Genomic DNA, 20,424 nt, shown 5'->3' with positions numbered 1-20,424 from the left:
TTCACTTATATAAAAGCTTCACATTATATTCTAATCTTCATAATCCAAAAATTTTTGTGTAATAACAGTAGCCTAAAGATAAAATAAGATGCAACATTATGATTCCAAGATGTTCTTGAAAGTTTCTTTAAATAAACATTTTATGTATACGCTGCAAAACTTAGGTGACAAAGCCAAAACACAAAAGCGATGAATCAACTGAAAAGTGTATAATACAAAGTGAAAACTAATATCCTGTCTCTGCCCAAAGCTGAGCAATCTGTTAAAAGTAATTATTTATCCACCCTGTGAACACATAGTACGACTTAAGAGATGATACTCCCATCCCAATTTTGCTTTTTATGAGAGAGAAATTAGAATTTAATGTTAGGTTTCTATGAGAGCTCTGGAAACTTTTACTATTCACGTGGTTACAATACTCTCTTCAGGAAGTGTTTCAACTCAAGGTTTTCCAATATCAACTGTGTATCAGAGGCACTATTAAGGTTTTATAAAATTATGTATGGCCTCTAGAAAATGTGCCCCTATCAAATGCTCAGTAGTTCCAAGTATCAGTTTTAATAAAATCAGTTGAACAATAAATAATACTGCTCTAATCTGGATTTTTCCCATTCATTGATCTGACACAAATACCCTATGAACATTTCTTTGTTGTCGTACATTAATCATCAGAGTTGGGCATCGTAATTTTTAATGCATTCTGAGCACATCTTCAAAACACAGCAGATCTTCAGCCTGGAGAAGAGAAGGATCCAGGGAGACCTTCAATAGGCTGCTGCCTTCCAGCACATGAAGGGGGCCTACAGGAAAGCTGGGGAGGGTCTTTTTATAAGGCCTTGCATTGAGTGGACAAGGAACAATAGCTTTAAACTGGAAGAGGGCAGATTTAGGTTAGACATTAGGAATAAGTTCTTTACTACAAGGGTGGTGAGATACTGGAACAGGTTGCCCAGGGAAGCTGTGGAGGGCCCACCCCTGGAAGTGTTCAAGGCCAGGTTGGATGGGGCTCTGAGCAACCTGATGGCTGCAACCAGTGGGAGGTGTCCCTGCCCATGGCAGGGGGGCTGGAACTAGATGATCTTTAAGGTCCCTTCCAACCCAAACCATTCTGCGATTCTGTGATTCTCTATCAGAATGACAAAGATTTCCTGATTGGGTATGTCAATCGTTTTTGTTTTTTTTTCCTTTCAAAACGTTGGTCTGTGGTGCATACAAAGAAAAATCCTGACACAATTCTTCCCCAAAGCTGTCCTGTGCAAGATTCAGTTATGTATTACTGAGAAGCGCAAGCAACTTTTTTCATGACCAACAGGTTTCTGAATAGTTTGTAGGCCTTCTAAAGAAAAGGGCTAGAAAATATTCTATAAGGCTTACATTAAGAACCCTTACAGCTCAGGAACATCTAACTGCATTATCTCTGTAAACCTTACCTTATAAAAGTAACCAAAAACTATGTCAAAAGTGTGTCATTTCATCAGTGACATTCAAACACACTATTAAAGACTTTATCCAATATGTTTCCAAGTAGTCTATCAACTGAATGCCTCCTTTTTAGATGACTGAAGACTGCTACAAATGCTGCACTGTAAATCAACATATACTGCTGAAAAACCTCTTTCACAAATCTGTATTTTATTACCATTATAACCAAAAATCTTGCCACTGTCAATACTGGTAGTCAGCTGTGTTGTAACATGCAACACAAACACTCTCTTACTCTCTTTCTTGCCAGAAATACAGGCAAATTTGGTATTCTTACATTCGACTGAAGTGACCAAGTTTTCCATCATCTCCTTCACCCCATGAAAATACCTTTCCATCCACCGTTAATGCCATAGCATGTCGGCCACCTAGAAGTAAAAACATGTATTTAGATTTTCCAGCTGTCAAGCAGGCAGCAGGTCTAGCAAAAATCTCAGAAATTTGACACCACTGCACTTCTGCCATGAAACTGTACGAGCCTTTCAACCCAATACATATTGTTTATTTTCTTCAGAGTTTTTATGTTATTTAATTTAAAACAAAACTTCTGTGAGAGTAGGCTTCCTGGCACATTCAAATATAGGAATAATAACTCAAGTTCATGTTTTCCATACTGCAAGAATGAAAAAGAAAAACCAAAACCACCATTTATCAACATTCAAAAATGAAAACACTTTTTTTGGATCAGACTGAAAAACTATTCAGACATTACCAGATTTTAAATTACTTCCAGCAAGCAAGAAACTGTGTATGGCCTAAATGCATCAACTTCAATATCAGAACCATTAGATTTGATCTGACATTTTATGCAAAAAATAGCATTTAATAACCTGTATTTATGTTTTTAAAAAAAACAAAAAACTATCAGACCTGCTGGGGCATCACAGCACCCAAGAAAACAGCAAAGCAACAATTTTCAGGCCTAGTGTCTTACATTTATGGATGTAAGAACTGCAGCAGTCAGTACCTGAGTGAACAGCCACCTTCTTTACCACATAGTTACTGAGAGCTGTAATCTGGCGGGGAATGGGCACAGTTCCACTAGATATTCCTAAACCCAGCCTTCCATTTGTGGCTTCTCCACAGGCATATACTTTACCCTCTACAGTCACTAAAATAGAAAAAAACAAACAAACAAACAACCACCATGAATGATTCACAACCAGAAATTTGTTTCTGCTCTTAAATAGTTTAATCTCTTTTGAACTTGCATTACCTGCAAAAAGGCTTTTGGATCCTCCAGCTACTTGTACAACATTCAAGGCAGACAGGGTTTCAGAAAAGGAAGGGACCTTTATCTAGATCAGACAGAAAATGAAGACCATTACAATAAACTTTAAAGCTTTACACTATAAAACGAGCAGCTATTCTTCAGTGATAAACCAATTAATCTAATGGGTTGGTTTTTTTTTTAATATATTAAACTCCTCATAATATTCAGACACTTCACATATACCAGTAAACATACAACAGGCAAAAGACAGAAACTAAGAAAAAACATTTAATGCTGTAGCTTTATTAAACAAAAAACCTGAGAAAACATGAACTTTGATGTAAACAAGAATCTTCCTTTCAGTAAATATTTGAGAAAACCAAACTCAGTTTTCAAAAAAGGTACAACAGCAAAATTAATCTAGTTAAAAGTGTTAACTAACATACTTCTAATCAGCATATAGAAACACAAAACCACAACTGAGTTTTTCAGTAGCAAAATGCTTTACTGAGCTGGATTAGAGATCAACTCAAGGGGAAAAAAAAAAAAAAGACACCCAGAAACCTGTTTTCTGCATTACTACAAAGGAATCTTTGATCAAGTTGTGTGTGTATAAAAAGACATCAACAATCTCTTTTCAAGAGTTTTAAACCAACATACATTCAAACCTGGCTTGACCCATTACATAACACAAGTATTTAGTAATTTACTTTTATGCAGCTAAAAAGATAAAGTTTCTATCAGACTTCCTGATCACAGTATATGGGGAAAAAATCTGAAGGACATTTGAAAAGCCTTAAAGTAGCTGAAATTACTATCCTGATTTATCAATTTATGCATTTTATAATATTTATACCTGTTAAGATGTCAAAGATAGAGCATGTAAATTCAAGCTAACATGTCTTTTCCACTCCAAAAAATTTAGTATTTACAGAATTATCTTGTACTTAGAGATACTTGTTAACTTCCAGTTTCTTGAAAGACACTCTACAGATAAAGTAGTATGCTTTTCCTTACAATATAAATTAACATTCACTTCACATACTTTTCAGATTAATGGTATCATAAATTGAACAAGCATTTGCTGTTATCTCTCATCTTGCATTGTATTAAAAATCACATATAAATGGCTGCACACAGGGCTCAAATTCCTCTGGAATTACACTGAATTGCAATCTAGTTACACCAATGAAAATACTAGAATTCAACTCTTTTTTTTTCCTGATTACTGCACTGGCTCTAGGTACAAGTAACACATAGAAAAGGTCACTTCATTTCCTGTCAAAACTAAAACAATATATAGAGTACAACACATTTTTGGAACAATTAGTTTACTATAATCTAACGCAAATTAAGTGGCTGCTAAAAAAAAAATCAAACTTAAATTTCAGAGTAACAACCAAACCTCAGATTTTCTCCAAATTTTTCACCCATTAGACATCTACAAGTCTGCTTTTGATAAAACACTGTAAAAATTCTCATTAAATTGTAATTAATTTTGAGTTGTGTGTGACTTCTACATTTTATTTTTAGCTGTTTCTGGTTTGCATCGAAGCATGAAAACAACAAACATACCTTGGAGCCTTTTAGCCCTCCCAACTGGTCTTTATCATTCAGTCCCCAGACAAAAACTTTGGTTCTTATTGTAGCTGCTGATTCAAGTCCAGCTGCCTTCTTTCTAACAAGACTGAACATAGTGAGGAAAAAAAACAGAGTCAGTTTAGCAACCTGCATGTGATAGCATAGGCACCCTTTCACTGTATTTACTGATTCTACAGTTTGGAACAGTTTCAGTACTCAAGCTACATCACCACAGCTAATTGGTGGCTATAACAAATAAAACCCAAAAAACCTCAGTTTGCTTTGCTGAGCAGCATTAAATATACACGTGCCACAAATCAAATATAAACACATGAAGTTTTTAGCTAGACTTTCAACTCCAAGTATGCTGCAGAAGCAGGTGAGTTGTACAAGATGCTACCACCTTACCAGTGGAATTATCTTAAAAAAAGTCACCTAACAACAAATTACATACTTATAATTCTGATGAACTAAGACACTGATTTCTTTTTTACCACCATTCCACCTAATTAAGTTGGTCTTAGAACAATCTCCTCATTGGAATATATAGACACAATGGTTCTTTATAATTTCCCCCCATCCCTGCAGTTACCTACCTCCCAGTGCTAGCTTTATCATCATCCTCCTCCTCATTATCAGAAGCAAGGAAAGGGACTGCAGCTAAATCTTCATCCTCTGCACGTATACGTCCCAGTATGCTGAGGCCATGTATTTTGCAATCAATCCCAGAGCTTCTGCACTGCTTGATTGCAATCTCAATATACCTGTGGTACTAAGAAGAAAAAACTACATTTCCATCTTTGGGGTCCTACATAACTTTATAAAACACAGGAAAGAATTAGAACTTCTGCTTGGCTTTGTCACCTGCACAAAATGAATCTGTAACTTTAAATGTTTGGCCTTTGAGTCCTACATAATTCATACTTTATGATAAATATAAGCCTCCATTATTTGAGAATGATTTTGCTTCCAATCTTTGCTTTTAAAAATTCATGAGGCATTCCCCCTTGCTGCTACTGAAAAAGATCATAACAATGATCCAAAATAAGCTTTATCACCCACCAGAATTATCACCAAATTTCAGTTTACTGGAATGTCTTCTTGGTTCATAGGTATATTGTTATACATCAGAAAAACTAAAATATCTTTACTGCTGTAATTACGGTAAAATTATAAAGATAATTAAGCTTACTAAATGGCCAGAAATAGTGCTAATTTAGAAGTAGAATGCCATGCTTTAATTATCAGAACAGTCCTTTTCATCCACCTTTAGCAGGAAAATATTTTCTTGTTGCATATAAGACTAATCCTCACACAAACTTCACTTACTTCTGTACAATCACTGAGAAGAGGCACTGTGGTGTCTGTAGGATTTATATTGATTGTCTTCAGCTCTATAAGGTTATTTAAGGAATTCCCCCCTAAACATGGAAAGAAAAATGTTTTAAGATATGGTGTTTGTTTCATAAACAGGCACCATGCACTTTAAATAGATGACAATGTTAAATTAAACCGATACTTAAGTGTTAAATGTACAAAATATAAAAAACAAGTTTTTCAGACTTCTGAGAGAACATACACATACCTGAAACTACAACTAAAGAGGGCATGTAACTGCTGTCTGCAGGATCCACTATCATAGTTAGTCTGTGAACAAGAACATCTGGAAAAATCTCCAAGCGAATCCAGTGCTAGGGGAAACACAAAGAATTGAATTTTCAGGTCGTATTGTTAGGACCACAAGTTAACAAGACTAAATGTGTGCTACTTTTGAAGAAAGCATGAAAAACATTTGGTACACAACAGCTGCAATGCTTGGGAACTGGCCAAAAGAAAATGACCTTAAACTTCTCATCTACCCAACCTCCAAATACAAGAGAAAGAGTTACAGCACATTATTTCCTTCATTCAATAGCAACACCATTTCTCTGACTGAGAAAGCACAATACCGCTGGAGACCAAGAAATGGGACATAATGTAAATCTTTGACTGGTTACAGTTTGTAGATAAACCGAACAAACGGTACTTTGGGATATTCTCCACAGGGCAATCAACAGAGCACCAAAACAGACTGAAGAGAAGCAAGTCCCAGTGTCTAGGCTGGCCACAGAGCAGTGCTGTGGGCCAATAAAATCGGTAAACCATAAACTAAGGAACAATGCTTGTATGTATTTATAAATTATCTGGACACAGGATTTGAATGTACAATTAGCAAGTTTGCCAATGACACTAAATTACGAGGAGCTGTGGACTCCCTTGAGGGAGTAAGCAGCCTTACAAGGAAACCTGAATAGACTAGAAAGCTGGGCAATCACCAATCGTATGAAATTTAACAGGGGCAAGTGCTGGATTCTCCACCTAGGATGCAGTAATCCTGCTTATACAATGTGGGGGACAACAGGCTGGAGAGCAGCCCTGCAGGAAGAAATCTAGGGGTCTGAATTGTCTCCTACAGCATCCTGTAGATAAACTAAGGAAGTGTGCTCTTGATGGTCAGGCAGTGAGGTGGATCATGAACTGGTTGAAAGGAAGAAGTCAGGAAGTTGTGGTCAGTGGGACAGGATCTAGTTGGAGGTCTGTGACTAGTGGAGTCCCTCAGGGGTCGGTACTGGGACCGGTGTTGTTCAACATCTTCATCAACGACCTGGATGAGGGAACAGAGTGTGGCCTCAGCAAGTTTGCTGGTGACACTAAACTGGGAGGAGTGGCTGACACACCAGAAGGCTGTGCTGCCATTCAGTGAGACCTGGACAGGCTGGAGAGTTGGGCAGGGAGAAACTTGATGAAGTTCAACAACAACAAGCGTAGAGTCTTGCATCTGGGGAAGAACAACCCCATGGACCAGTACAGGCTGACCTGACCTGCTGGAGAGCAGTGTAGGAGAAAGGGACCTGGGGGTCCTGGTGGACAGGAGGATGACCATGAGCCAGCAATGTGCCCTTGTAGCCAAGAAGGCCAATGGCATCCTGGGGTGAATTAGAAAGGGTGTGGTTAGTAGGTCAAGGGAGGTTCTCCTTCCCCTCTATTCTGCCCTGGTGAGTCCGCATCTGGAACATTGTGTCCAGTTCTGGGTCTCTCAGTTTAAGAAGGACAGGGAACTGCTTGAAAGAGTCCAGCACAGAGCCACAAAGATGATGAAGGATCATCTCCCTCCTGAGGAAAGGCTGAAGGAGCTGGGTGTCTTTAGCTTGAATGCCCAGGATGCAGTTGGCCTTCTGGGCTGCAATTGCACATTGGTGGCTCATGGCCAGCTTTTCATCCATTAGTACCCCCAGGTCTTCTTCCACAGGGCTGAAAACATTATCTCCTTTCTCTGGTGACAGTGGTAGGACACGAAGAAATGGACTGAAGCTGCATCAGAGAAGTGCAGATTGGACATTAGCAAGGTTCTTCACTGAGAGGGTTGTCAGTCACTGGGACAGGCTTCCCAGGGAAGTCATCACAGCACCAAGCCTGTCAAGAGTTCAAGGAGCATCTAGAAGACACTCAGTCATATGGTTTAGTTTAGGTAGTCCTGTCAGGAATGGGACATTTGACTCGATAATCCTTATGGGTCCCTTCCATCTTGAGATACTGTATGATTCCATGCAAGTGAGGGAGTGCTTGGAGGCAGTTTTAGCTATTGAGAACATAGGTGGTTTTTGTATTGCAGCAAACTTGCAGGGGCATCCACAACTTCCCTAGGCAACCTGTGCTGGTATCTCACCACCCTCACACTAAAGAATTTCTTTGTCTAACCTAAATCTACCCTCTTCCAGCTCAGAACCATGCCCCCTTGTCCTGTTGCTACAAGCTCTTATGAAAAGCCCCTCCCCAGCTTCCTATAAGCCCCCTTCAGGTACTGGAAGGCTGCTATAAGGTCTCTTGGGAGCCTTCTGTTCTCCAGGCTAAACAACCAAAACTCTCTCAGACTGTCTCCATAGGAAAGGTGCTCCAGCCTTCTGATCATCTTTGTGGCCCTCCTCTGCACTCACTCCAACAGCTCCATGTCCTTCCTGTGTTGAGGGCTCCTGAACTGGACACAGCGCTCCAGGTGAGATCTCATGAGAGCAGAGTAGAGAAGATGGGACACTGCAAAACCTGGTCTACTGGGAAGTGTCCCTGCCTATGCAGGGGTGTTGGAATGATCTTCAAAGTCCCTTCTTACCCGAACCACTCTATGATTGTATGATTCCATGAAGTAGAACATAATAAATATGATTTGTTAAGAACAATCATCATCAGTTATTACACCATAAAGGCAACTGTAACCATATAACCACCTACAGAATAGAATAATTACTTTGTATGTCAAAAATCACACAAGTTCCTTATAATTCACATGAAAGAAAGATTAAGCACAGCTTTTAAAAAATAGGCACACTTATTATGAAGAAACATAGCTTTGTACTTCAGAGATTTGTTTTTACTACTCTTATAGCTTACACAAGGGTACAAATACATTTCACTAAGATAAACACCTATCCTCCTAGAAAGAAACTAAGCCAGAATAAACCAGTTACAGCTTAAAGTTACCTTTCCTTGTGAGCCAGAAGACTGCCAGCACTGCTCACTACCATCAATAAGACGTGAAGCCTGATTCACAGAGGAAGAGACATTTAAATTCTTTACTATTCTTGACCAATCATCCAGTAACATCCCCCGCTGGCTACTGTGTCGTCTCTTCAGCTGCTTTCCAGAACGCCCACAAAACACTGGAGACTGACCTGTGTGGTTAAATGAAATGTTAAGCACGTACATTTCAAAGAAAATTGCTTTTATTAAACCCATAATCAATGTGAAAGGGAATATAACAAATCAAAGATTTCAAGTAGGTATTTTAAAAAGGAGATTACAGAAGCATGGCACATAGGTACGGTGATACTACTCATGCTTAAGGGGCACAGCTCAAGATACACTGACTACAAGTTTTCATGTCTATCATTTGGGATAGTCACACTTTTTATTCTTACATTTATGATTGGTTTGTATCAAGCAATCAAGCATAATTTAGTAAAAAAGAAATGTTAAAAAAATTAAGGAAAATATATTCCTGAGGAGAGTAAAGACATGCCTAAAATCAAATGATAAAACACTGCAGTCCTTAAACTGACAGAATCCTTAAATGACTAACATTCTTCACTAGACAGCCACTTGAAAGGACCCTTCCTTTTTAAATACAAAACACATGCTTCAAAATACAGGCTCACAGCAGATGAATTTTGTACAACACCAAAGCATATGAAAAACATGCAACCAATCCCCAACAGAAATCTCTTACAGAAGAATAGACACAGCTAAGTTACAACAAGGAAAAATTCCAAATTTTGTTTAAGAATGAAGTGGTTTAATGAGTTGCTGAGTTCCTCTCTTCAAAAACCTACTTCTATTTCCTTCATTCATCTTTGCAGATCAGAATACAGATTCACACCATGATAGCTGTACAACCATATTAGCTGATATCTTAATGGAAAGTCTTTCTTGCCCTTTAGACAAACCATCAGACACATGCAATGCATGTTCATGATTTCTAATAAGGGGTCACTTTCATTCATTTTCCAAACCAATTAGACTGGCAACATGTAAATATGAAGAAGTTTTAGGCCAGAAGCCAGCACCATGTTGCAAATATCAGGGATCAGACTGATTTTTAGACAGGTGGAGAGAAAAGAAATGAAAGGCAGTGTCAGGTAAGTTTTGCATAATAACATAAACCCCAAAAGTTATGGAGTTAAAATGGCTGATCCTGTTCTTGCCCTAGATACAAAAAATTCTGATTACAAGTCTTTCAAAATGCTTCCCCATCCTACACCACCTCTCTAGAGTCTCCACACCACAGAGGAAATGAGGCCACAGCCATCACACATTGACAGAGAAAATTATTGAGCAACTGAGGTGTTAAGAAGGTATCGTAGCTGTTTCAAGCTGCACCTGCTCTCATGAGAATTCTACTCACCTAAATTTAGGCTGATAGCAAAAACCAGGAAGATTAAACAATTACACGCTTTACTCTTGGTGTAGCTGAAAACTCAGTTCAGACTTTAAAAGTTACTGTCAGAGTCAAACTTTCTTAATGCTACAAAGAAAGCTCAAAGGTTGATATTTTGGTATAGTCCACCACACGCAACTGTAGCAGGACTATGATCTGCTAAATATGTTTTGTTGTCTAGCGGGTCAGCTTGGACACTAATATCTTTAGGTTAAGCAGCCGTAATTTGAAACTGCTTTTTAAAAAAATTAATTATTTTGAAGTTAACTTACTTAAGATTCTGAAACTTACCAGGTTCGTTTATTCTGCCAAAAGTATGTCGGGTGTTATGCTTCCTGGTTTTAAAACAGGTCTCACAGAAGTCAAAATCATCACAGTTTCTGCACTTGAATCTAGGCCCATTGATCGGAAACATCTGACAGCCATCACACCTGATTTCATAAAAGAACAAGAAGTAAATACATTTCTAGCAGTCTTCATGGTACAAGTTAACTGTAAAACAAGTCAAGATAATGGAAGCACAAAAATAAGGCTGAAGGATAACCCACATTTATCATGAAAAATGTAAATCATCACTTACGTCACTCCAGGATGAATGCTGGGGACCAGCTCCATTTCTGACAACAAGCCAGTCCAATGAGACTGTTGAGGAAAGTCTACAATGACATCTTTTCCATTGGCACTAAAAGCTGTGACAAAAATATATAGAAATGACAACGTGTTACAAATCTCCGTAACATAAAGCAGAAAGCATCCAGTAAAACATCTGAGCAGAAACACGTAATGAATGCTACTTTCAAAAGAAGTCTTTTTATTTTAATGGAGCTATGTATTAACCTAATCAGTCTGGAAAAGGGGCAGATAGAAAGGGTCTATTTAAATTCCTTTACTCTGAATTTTTAATATATTTTTTTTAAGTAGTTCCTGAAGGGAGAGAGTACTTCTATAGTACGACCAAAATCTGTACCTCTTCAAAGAAGCTATGCCCCACAGATTACTTCTATAATATCCCTTACAGCTTGACACCAGTGCACCCCACTTTCTCCTCACTTCCACATGAAGTCTTCAAGTTAGATTTCCTTCATAAAAGGAAAACCATTTGTGGTTCATCGAAAGTATAAATGCAAACTACAACAGGAAGCTATACAGATGCTTAAAGACCTTTACTATCTGCAAATGGAGTGACTCAAAAAGCAGATGAACACACTAACAAAATGGGCTGCCACATATTACGTGTCAATATATTCTTCACAGACACCACATTCTATGCTCTTACCATCATGCAATACTCTACAAAACAGTGTGATTTTTAAGTGTGCCCAGAAAATTCTCTCCTTAAACACTGCAGAGTCTGTGGTTTTACTACTTCCCCATACCCCATTTTGAATATACATTACCTTTGACAACTCCCACACTTCGGTGAGTAACTGATCCCCATTTGTATTTGGGTGTGGTAACAGAGCTTTTCACACGCACTTTGTCACCTATCTTGATATGAGAGGCAGAACTCTGTGGTGGGAATCCTAGTAAATTGAAAGAATAAATTCCTGGTGAGTGGGGTTTTCCCCAAAAAAATCTCCCTTAGTGTACCATTCAGTCTTTATTAAAAAGCAGCTAAGAGTGAACTCACCTAAAAGCTCAACATGGATATATCTGACCCAGTAGGTACCACCTTTTTGTTGCCAGTCACACTGTACGTTTAGGTCATGCAATCCATCTCGATCCAATTTAATAACCTTGCCTACATCTCCTTCACAAACCTCCTCATAAGTTCTGCAGCACCTAACCATCATCCCCACCTAGGGAAAAAGGACAATTGAAAGCCATAGCTATGCAAAGATTTCTGTACCAGAAGGAAAGTAAGTTTCAATACAGCTTTTCATCATCGTACTTACCTGAATACTCTCCCTCACATACACAGCATAGTCATCATTACTTAAGAAATCAGCTCGTTTCTTATAGGTCTGGCTCTCTGTTACAACAGCACCACTTGACTGGAAAAAACATACAAAATAAACATATAACAATTACAAAATTTATATTCAATTCAGTTACATAAAATAGTTAGAAGAGACTAAAGATAACCCAACAAAAACACACACATGTAACAGCCAAACTGCATGCCAAAATGGGTAAAATCTTCAACAGGTAAACTCACTATAAGGCTAACATTTATGGTGTACTTTAGTTTAAAATTTTGTTTCCAAAATTACTTGGCAAGGAACATAACTGCAAATTTTAAAAAAATGTGAAACCAGGTGGAAGCTGCTTTTAGAAAATGTGCTTGCCAAAGAAGAGAGAATTTGTGAGTATTCTACTTAGCCTTGCAGATACATATTCACATTCCACTATTTAGGATACTTGTTTGGAGAGGGAAAAAAAACAACAAAACAACAGTGCTGAATGGTAATCTCCAGTAATTTTAGATAACTATTGCATTCCATCTCTAATGAGAATTCTCAGAAAACTGTTCTGAGCATTACATATTTTCTCATTCGAGGCAATACACAAGCAGTTTCTCTCTGCAATACTGATAAAGATATTAGAATCCAATGTCAAATTCCTTTCCTTCAAAATATAATTTATTGCTTTCAACTACAGAATCCCACATGCACCAGAAAACTCAACATAACCCCTTAAAAATATACAGAAATACAGAACTCATTTCATTTTATCAGCAAATCCTTATTGAAACAGTTCCTGAAAGTCAATAGAGGCTTAATACAAATTCACATTAAGGCCATCACACTCAGTAGGCAGTGTGAAGGTAATTTTATCACCAATAAGTGAAAATAGTTCTTATAAGAAAAAAGTTATTTCACTAACATTTTTTTGCCATTTATTCACTAAATCCTCAGTCATTCCTTGTAACTAACATACACTTGTTTTTCAGACCAACGGAAAAAAGGTTCAAAAAAATTAACAACAAAAACAAGCCCTTTGCAAATGCTACACTATAGCATTGACTACGTTAGATGAAACTGAGACCAACTATCAGGGATGCTTATAGCATCGCTAGTGAAACATCTACCTGCATTCCACTCTTCCCCTGTGCTATTCATGCATAAATATTTCTAGATTATTCTTGAGTTCTTTTATGCTATGCCTTAGAAACGCATAAAAATGTGTTCCTTGTTACAGTCTTGAAAGCTTGGGACAGCAGAATGTCTCTGTTTTCTAACGAAGTTCACAAAAGGAAAAAAATACAAAATTTGCAGCCAGCTAGCATGGCTTAGGTTTTAGGAAGTTGATACTTACCACAGGGCAAGCAGCTTCAGCTTCTTCCACCTCCTCTGCTATTTCCTCATCTGAATATTCATCAGAGATAGTATCAGCATCAGAGAGATCCGTAATTTGAACATCAGGGTGATCCAACAACCAGCCAACCAAGGCTTCCACTCCTAATACAGAAAAGAAACGCAGGCTGTCTCTAAGGGATTCTCTGACACTTTTAAGACACCATCCAAAAAAGAGAAGCAACCATTGCTCCCTTGTACATAGCATTTTAATCTGCTCATAACTCTCCTTTTCTTTCTAACATCATTAATTAAACTAAATTAAACACCTGGTAATCCAGAAGCACTTCCAGAGGTTCCAGACAGAGATTTTAATGCAAATTCTATGTTTTTCCTAGGAAATCCCATTTCCATAAGCTGAACTACAATGGGAAGGGGTGGAATGGGAGATTGCTTGCGTTTCTTCACTTTTGTGGGTCGGATATGTTGCACTGTGATGGGTGTTGTAGCTTCACTAGAGCTGCAGTCTTCAAACACTGGAGATGAAGGATGTGTAGACTCTACAGCCAGGTACTGACATACTGCCAAAGCAGCAGCCTAAATGAGAACAAATCAATCAGTTCAAATGAAACACATATTTAGTACAGTTGGTGTGTGTGTGTCTGAAATTAAAGGTTATTTGCCAAAAAGGGCTCAGTGTCACTTTAAAAAAAACAACCAAAAGAAAAAAAAAGCAACCAAAAGAAAACCCACACAGTTTAACAATTTTAAACATTATTCCAACCTACAAAATGGAGAAGGAAGAGCCAGGGAACTACACATCTGTTAGTCTACCCTCAGTTCATGGAAAATTCTGGAGATTATACTGAAGGGCATTTAAAGAATAATGCAATCAGACACAGTCAACAATAGGCTCACAATGAAAAGTCCTGTTTAACTAATTTGATATCTTTCTATGACAGGGTCCTGTGCTTCTTGGAGGAAGGGAAAGTGTTTGATGTAGTTTTTCTGGATTTTAGTAAGGCTTTTTATACAAAAAGTCTCAAAGCATTCATCTGAACAAGCTGTTCAACTGTGTGATAAGAAGGTTCACAGTGTGCTGGGTAAAGATGTGGCTGAAGGGCAGAGCCCAAAAGGTTCTAGTGAATGAGGATACATCAGGCTGGTGACCCATCACCAGAGGGTTAAACTCGAGGACCAATTCTGTTTAACATCTTTATCAACAATCTGGATATAGGAGCTGAACACACCATTAGCAAGTTTGCTGATACCAAACGGGGAGTTGCTGCTGAGCCTCTGGGGGGACAAGAGGCCTTGCAGAAGGATCTAGACAGATTGGAGCACTGGAAAATAATTATTGGGATGAAATTTGACAAGCCCAAATGCCTGATTCTGCACCCAGCATGAGTAATTCCAGGCACAAGTATAAATTGGGAGAGAAGTGGCTGGAGAGCAGCCCTGCAGAAAGGGACCTGGGGGTGCTGGTCAGCAGCAGGCTCAGTGTGAGCCAGCAGTGTGCCCTGGCAGCCAAGAGGGCAAACCCCATCCTGGGGTGCATCACACACAGCATGACCAGCTGGCCAGAACAGGTGAATCCCGCTGGATTCAGTGCTGGTGCAGCCTCACCTTGAGCACTGTGTGTGCAGTTTTGGGCCCCAGCATTCAAGAAAGATATGAAAGTCCCTGAGGAGGGCAACAAAGCTCGTGAAAGGGCTGGCAGGAATGTCCTATGGGGAGTGATTAAGGACTCTGGGCTTGTCTAGTTTGGAGAAAAGGAGGATGAGGGGAGACCTCATTGCTCCCTACAGCTTCCTGAGGAGAGAAAGTGGAAGAGGCACATGCTGAGCTATTATCCCTGGCATCCAGTGATACAACACTTGGGAATTATTCAAAGCAGCATCAGGGGAGGTTTACATTGGACATTACAAGGCATTTACTGACCAAGAGGGTGGTCAAACACTGGAGAAGGCTTCCTAAAGAGGTGGTCGATGTCCCAAGCCTGACAGTGTTTAGAAGGCATTTGGACAATGCCCTTAATAACATGCTTGAACTTGGTCAGCCCTGAATTGGCCAGGCAGTAGGACTCAATTATGACTGCGGGTCCCTTCCAACTGAAATTAGACTACTCTATTCTAATGGGAACATGAATTAGACTTACTTATTGGGTTACCTAATTAACAGAAAACACTGACTGTACCTCAAGCTCTTGTTTGTCAAATATTGCTTTCACAGGTGATGGTTGTGTAGCAGCTGTCAAAAGTTGCTGTAGAAGAATCATGGGAGGTTGAGGTCCCTCAGGAGACATATCTCCTATGTCAGGAGAGGCAACTGCTCCATCCTCTTGAAACAAAAGCATTATTTTAACCAAAACCATGTAACAGAAGTCAATCAAGAGACTTATTCTGGGGCCTAGTGGTTCATCAAGCATATTGTTCCTTCTCCTGTATTTTTTCTCCATAGGAATCAGGCATTTAAGATAAAATCACGTGTGCCACAATCTCCACACAAAAAAGCAAAGGGTAAACTCGTAGATAAATAATAGTTTACTAAAATACATCTAGAACATGTCTAGTAGCAGCTGAAACCAAGACAAGCAGAAACTGCTCAGTGGGCAGTGAATTTGCAGAAGTATCTTCTCAGTTCACCTTATTACAATAAGACTATTATACAGAGGTCTTTCCAGGGTAAACCACTTTGTCTAGGCAACCAACAATCTCACTGATCCCCAAAACCATGGTGCAGACTTTCTAATTTGAGTAATTTCTCTCTCCAACACACCTCTTGGAAAGAGCTCCTTATGCATATTCATTACCCCTTCAAAAGCCTAAACTTTTTAAAATCAACTAGCTCAGGATTCTGTAACTTTTATATTTGATTTGGCATAAACATTCCAGTTTGCTAGATCTTTACTGTGACTGTCTCAAGAAAGTGTTCGCACTCTTCATTTAACTCCAAGAAAAGGAATTTCTCATACATGAAACAACAACAGTTAATATTCCTCATGTACTTCTGCTGCTCTGATTAAAAAAAAGTAAAAAAAACAGAGTTAGGTGTTCGGTTTCTTCCCCTTAAAAACTTATGGTAGAAGTAAAACCATATTCCATGAAATCTGGCAACTGACAAAGATCCTCAGAAATATACAAATAAATAGATTATATTTAAAGACATTACATGCTTCACAGATGCCTGAGAATTAATAGAAACTGTAAAATATCAAAAGCTATCTTGAAAGCTGACAGAGCTATTTTATTTTTATATGTAGAATTAATGTATACAGAGAATTAATTCAAATTATTAAAACTACAACTCCTTAATACTTGATTCACTGGAAACTACAATACATTTGCAGTAAAAGGAATAGCCAATTGAGAACTCATGCTATGAAGCAGTAAAAGAAACCACTGAAAAAAAGCCACAATTTTTAAGAAATTGTTTATAAAACTTACTAACTATAGAAGACTTAAAAATTTAGCTAACTCAAATACTTCAAGCTTCAAACATTTGATCCACTTCATCTTCAGATCTAAGTTAAAGAGTCAAAATGCTTTGAATATGAGGTTAAAACAGCTCTGAACTTTAATTTTTCATTTTACGTCTTAAGAGGACAAACCTAATTTCTTCCCTTCAACTGCCATTAGCAAGTTTTATAGTCACATACTCTGGGTACCATGTAAACTAACAGCAGCAGACTCAGGCTGCATTTCAGTATACCTGCAGGATTTACTGCACACTCCTGAACAGCTGGCTGAGATAAGATCTGCCTTAGTGTATCCTGGTGAGAAAGCAGAGCACGGCCTGCTTTCAGTATGTACAGCTTTAATTGCTGGCATCGCAGTAGATCCAAATCCACTTGACCTATCAGAAACATTAAGCAACCATTAGTGCTGGGAATCTCTTATATTAGAGATGAAAGGCTACCACTCATAAAACTTCAGTACAAAAATCCATTTACATCTTAACTGACTGTGTAAAAGCTTGTGAAATACTGATGATACAAGGTAGTTTGAACAGAACCTAGTTAAGAAGTGTGCACACATTCTATGACCCACAATACTAAAAATCCACTGCTTTCCTACTTTTCACACTGTGGACAATCATACAGCTGACGTATAGCAGAGTAAGTGCAGTTAAGATGTTATCTGCATTCAGTAATTTGAACAATTCAATATGAAAAGTCCAGACTGAAACCTTATTTACATTTTCCCACCAAAGTAAAAGCAGTATTCCACATATACTGCAGAGCAATTAATCTCATACCTGAACTTGTTTCCTAAGTACCTACCATTTAAATGTTGACTAAGATAAAAGGGAAGGTTCCAGAAAAGCTTTTTCCTTATGTATGCTCACTGTTACCAGTATTTTTCCCACAGTATATTCAACTATTTAAACAAGCCAAACAAACAAACAAAAAAAAACAACAACAAAATCCCCAACTGTACCTGAAAGACCCTGATTGGGAGACTTCGTTCTTTGTTTTTCTATTTTACTTCCAGCCAGATTTACTAGTTGAGCCCAAATGGACAGCATAGGTTCAGTGAAAGGCAAGTTGTTCACATTAAAAGCCACAACTGGAAGCTAGACAGTGGGGGGAAGAACCAGACAAACCAAAAAAAAATATAGATATGCATCTTCCAAGACTTTACAAAATCATTCAGATGTTTCAGTGGTTATTAACTGAAGAAGAGAAAAAGTACCATTTGTCTTATTGCACTTGACCAGGCACAACTAGAGATTATTTCTATTACCTACATAGCTCCTAAGCCTGCATTTGTAGCACACAATTGCATTTCTACTTAGTGAAAAAGCAAGACAGAGTCAGAACAAGGAAGAGCTACAGTCCCTGAAGTAGACCAGGCATTCTGACTGTGCTTTCAGTAAAGCTGTATTAAGCAACTTGAGATTAAGATTGAAATGAAAATACCCAAGACTTTTTACATTAGTTAGCAGATCAAGTTCAACACAAATAAATAGGCTCCCCTCATGTAAGAGCTATAAATCACATTGCCGTACTTGGGATTTTACCTCAAGTCAGAGGACTTCAGCTCAAATCCCTTCTCCATTCACCTCAAATCCCTTCTGCTTTTGCCTCCTCAACAAATGAGGACAGGCATCAAAGGCCCTTAAGAAGTATGCATAAGCACCATCTCAGATTTGCATTCAGAGCACTGCATGGGTGGAATGGCAGTATTATTTACTTAATGAAGAATAAGTATTTTCTTTGCACCGTATCAGTCTTTAACCACACCCTTCTCTGTATTAAAGCCCCAATAAAACAAACTTACTGGTTTTAGCTGATTCAGAGGGCACACTCTACATGTTCTCATATCATAGAACTGTACAGTGATTTTCCCTTTCGGGGTGATCCGTGTCACTGTGCCTTCTCCAAACTCATCATGAACTACTTGTCCACCCAGTCTCAAGCGACTGTCTATGCCACCAATCACTGCTAACACTGCCATGAGGCCTCCCACCTCTGGGTTCTCAGGGTCAGGAAAGTAGTCATCCAACAGAGCCTAACAAAGAACAGTAACATTCACTGTAGGGAGGAAATACCCACTTCTATCTGCTTTAAACTACAAAGTTAATAACATAAACTTCAATTTTAAAATTACAACACATATATACATACATATAAAAAATAGAAAAATGGTTCCAAAATTAAGCTTAACATTGTTTACAAACATTTAAAATTTATAATTTCAAAATAAATATTGCTATAAAAAATGAGCTTATTTTAAAACGTGGAAACTACCCCTTCTGACTGTTTTCCTGCAAAGATGTGGGTGATGGAGGTTAGCTGAGAGTTGATGTACTTGTTTATGAGTCCATTCCACTGGCTGAGCGAATGGAGTGTCCTCAGCAGTGCCACTATCTCTTCTGCTAAAGTACTACTGTGAGTGGCAGTTAGAGATGCTTGAGGTCTGGACTTTCTCCTTCTCAGAGTAGATTCTGGAAAGACAAAACAATTACACAACATTTATGGATTCAGCACACACATTTCCTACCCATAAAAATAGCCAATGAGGGAAACTTCCTCTACCTCTGAGTAGTGGGATATCTGAAGAACAAGTACTAAGCAGGCTGCCTAAAAATCCAAACAGTTTTTCCACTAGAAATTTCATGTCTCTTGACCTTTCATTTTTATCCCAGGATGGAAGTACTGCTTTCAATAAATGCACAGCAAGGATCTAAAAGAGAAAACAAAATTAGTGTTATTCCATTCTAAGTCACCAAATATTAAAGAAATTCTCAAACATACTGAATAGAGAAGAAAGACATTTTCAAAGTTAGCCTTCCTTTGCAGTTCTTTCTGTAATGCTGATTTATTTCTGGCTGTGGAAATTACAGAGCTACTGATCTTCTGTTCAGTTTGCTAAGGAATATTTTAAAAGAAGTTGTGCCAGTTCAAAGTTACAACCAACTTTATTGGCACATTATATTAGTGAATCCAATCTCTTCAATACTCAGGACATGACACACACACTTGGGAAAAAAGGTAAATTACTAAAGTGCATAAGAAAATTAGGAATACAGAAAAGGAAGGTTTGTTCAGATTCCAGACTCAAGTTAGTACTAGGCTGTATTTCAGAATGAGTTTCTAAGTGTTCTGCAATGAAGGTGCAATGATTAAAAATAATTAGATATAAAGCTGAATGATTCAAGAATGCAGAAAAGCAACCAGTGACACCCAAAAGTAGTTAACTGAGAAATTAGGCCCTCCAACACAGTACAGAAAGAACAGGCTGGCATCTTTAAACCTAGCTACTTGGTGCAGGACTGATGAGGAACAGAGGAAGGAGCAGCGCTGCAGTATCAAAGAGCAGATGGGGTTGCACATTCTGAACAGCAGTATTTCAGGTTTTGAGCTTCCTCATCTTCTACCCAGAAGACCAACACAAGCAACCAGTAACAGCGAAGCGATCTCTCTTCTTGTAAACCTCTGT

General features: G+C 38.3%; 1 protein-coding gene across 3 annotated transcripts in view; it reads right to left on the bottom strand.

Moving 5' to 3' along the window:
• HERC2 (HECT and RLD domain containing E3 ubiquitin protein ligase 2) overlaps positions 1-20,424 on the bottom strand; it is a 120,100-nt gene that overhangs the window by 34,869 nt on the left and 64,807 nt on the right. For all 3 annotated transcript variants that reach the window (XM_051608596.1, XM_051608598.1, XM_051608597.1), the window contains exons 40-60: positions 19,521-19,668; positions 19,233-19,429; positions 18,763-18,993; positions 17,920-18,055; positions 17,192-17,335; positions 15,678-15,820; positions 13,810-14,077; positions 13,503-13,645; positions 12,140-12,238; positions 11,875-12,043; positions 11,642-11,767; positions 10,825-10,933; positions 10,536-10,675; positions 8,792-8,982; positions 5,862-5,967; positions 5,606-5,697; positions 4,873-5,048; positions 4,271-4,382; positions 2,699-2,780; positions 2,450-2,593; positions 1,760-1,850 (exon numbers count right to left, since the gene is read on the bottom strand). In XM_051608596.1, the coding sequence (XP_051464556.1) occupies positions 1,760-1,850; positions 2,450-2,593; positions 2,699-2,780; positions 4,271-4,382; positions 4,873-5,048; positions 5,606-5,697; positions 5,862-5,967; positions 8,792-8,982; positions 10,536-10,675; positions 10,825-10,933; positions 11,642-11,767; positions 11,875-12,043; positions 12,140-12,238; positions 13,503-13,645; positions 13,810-14,077; positions 15,678-15,820; positions 17,192-17,335; positions 17,920-18,055; positions 18,763-18,993; positions 19,233-19,429; positions 19,521-19,668 (3,047 nt within the window). The remainder of the gene's footprint in view (positions 1-1,759; positions 1,851-2,449; positions 2,594-2,698; positions 2,781-4,270; positions 4,383-4,872; positions 5,049-5,605; positions 5,698-5,861; positions 5,968-8,791; positions 8,983-10,535; positions 10,676-10,824; positions 10,934-11,641; positions 11,768-11,874; positions 12,044-12,139; positions 12,239-13,502; positions 13,646-13,809; positions 14,078-15,677; positions 15,821-17,191; positions 17,336-17,919; positions 18,056-18,762; positions 18,994-19,232; positions 19,430-19,520; positions 19,669-20,424) is intronic.

Source organism: Apus apus, chromosome 1 (genome assembly GCF_020740795.1).
Source record: "Apus apus isolate bApuApu2 chromosome 1, bApuApu2.pri.cur, whole genome shotgun sequence".
Lineage (NCBI taxonomy): Eukaryota > Metazoa > Chordata > Aves > Apodiformes > Apodidae > Apus > Apus apus.
Note: the sequence above shows the minus strand (reverse complement) of the source record. Positions and strands in the feature narration are given on the sequence as shown.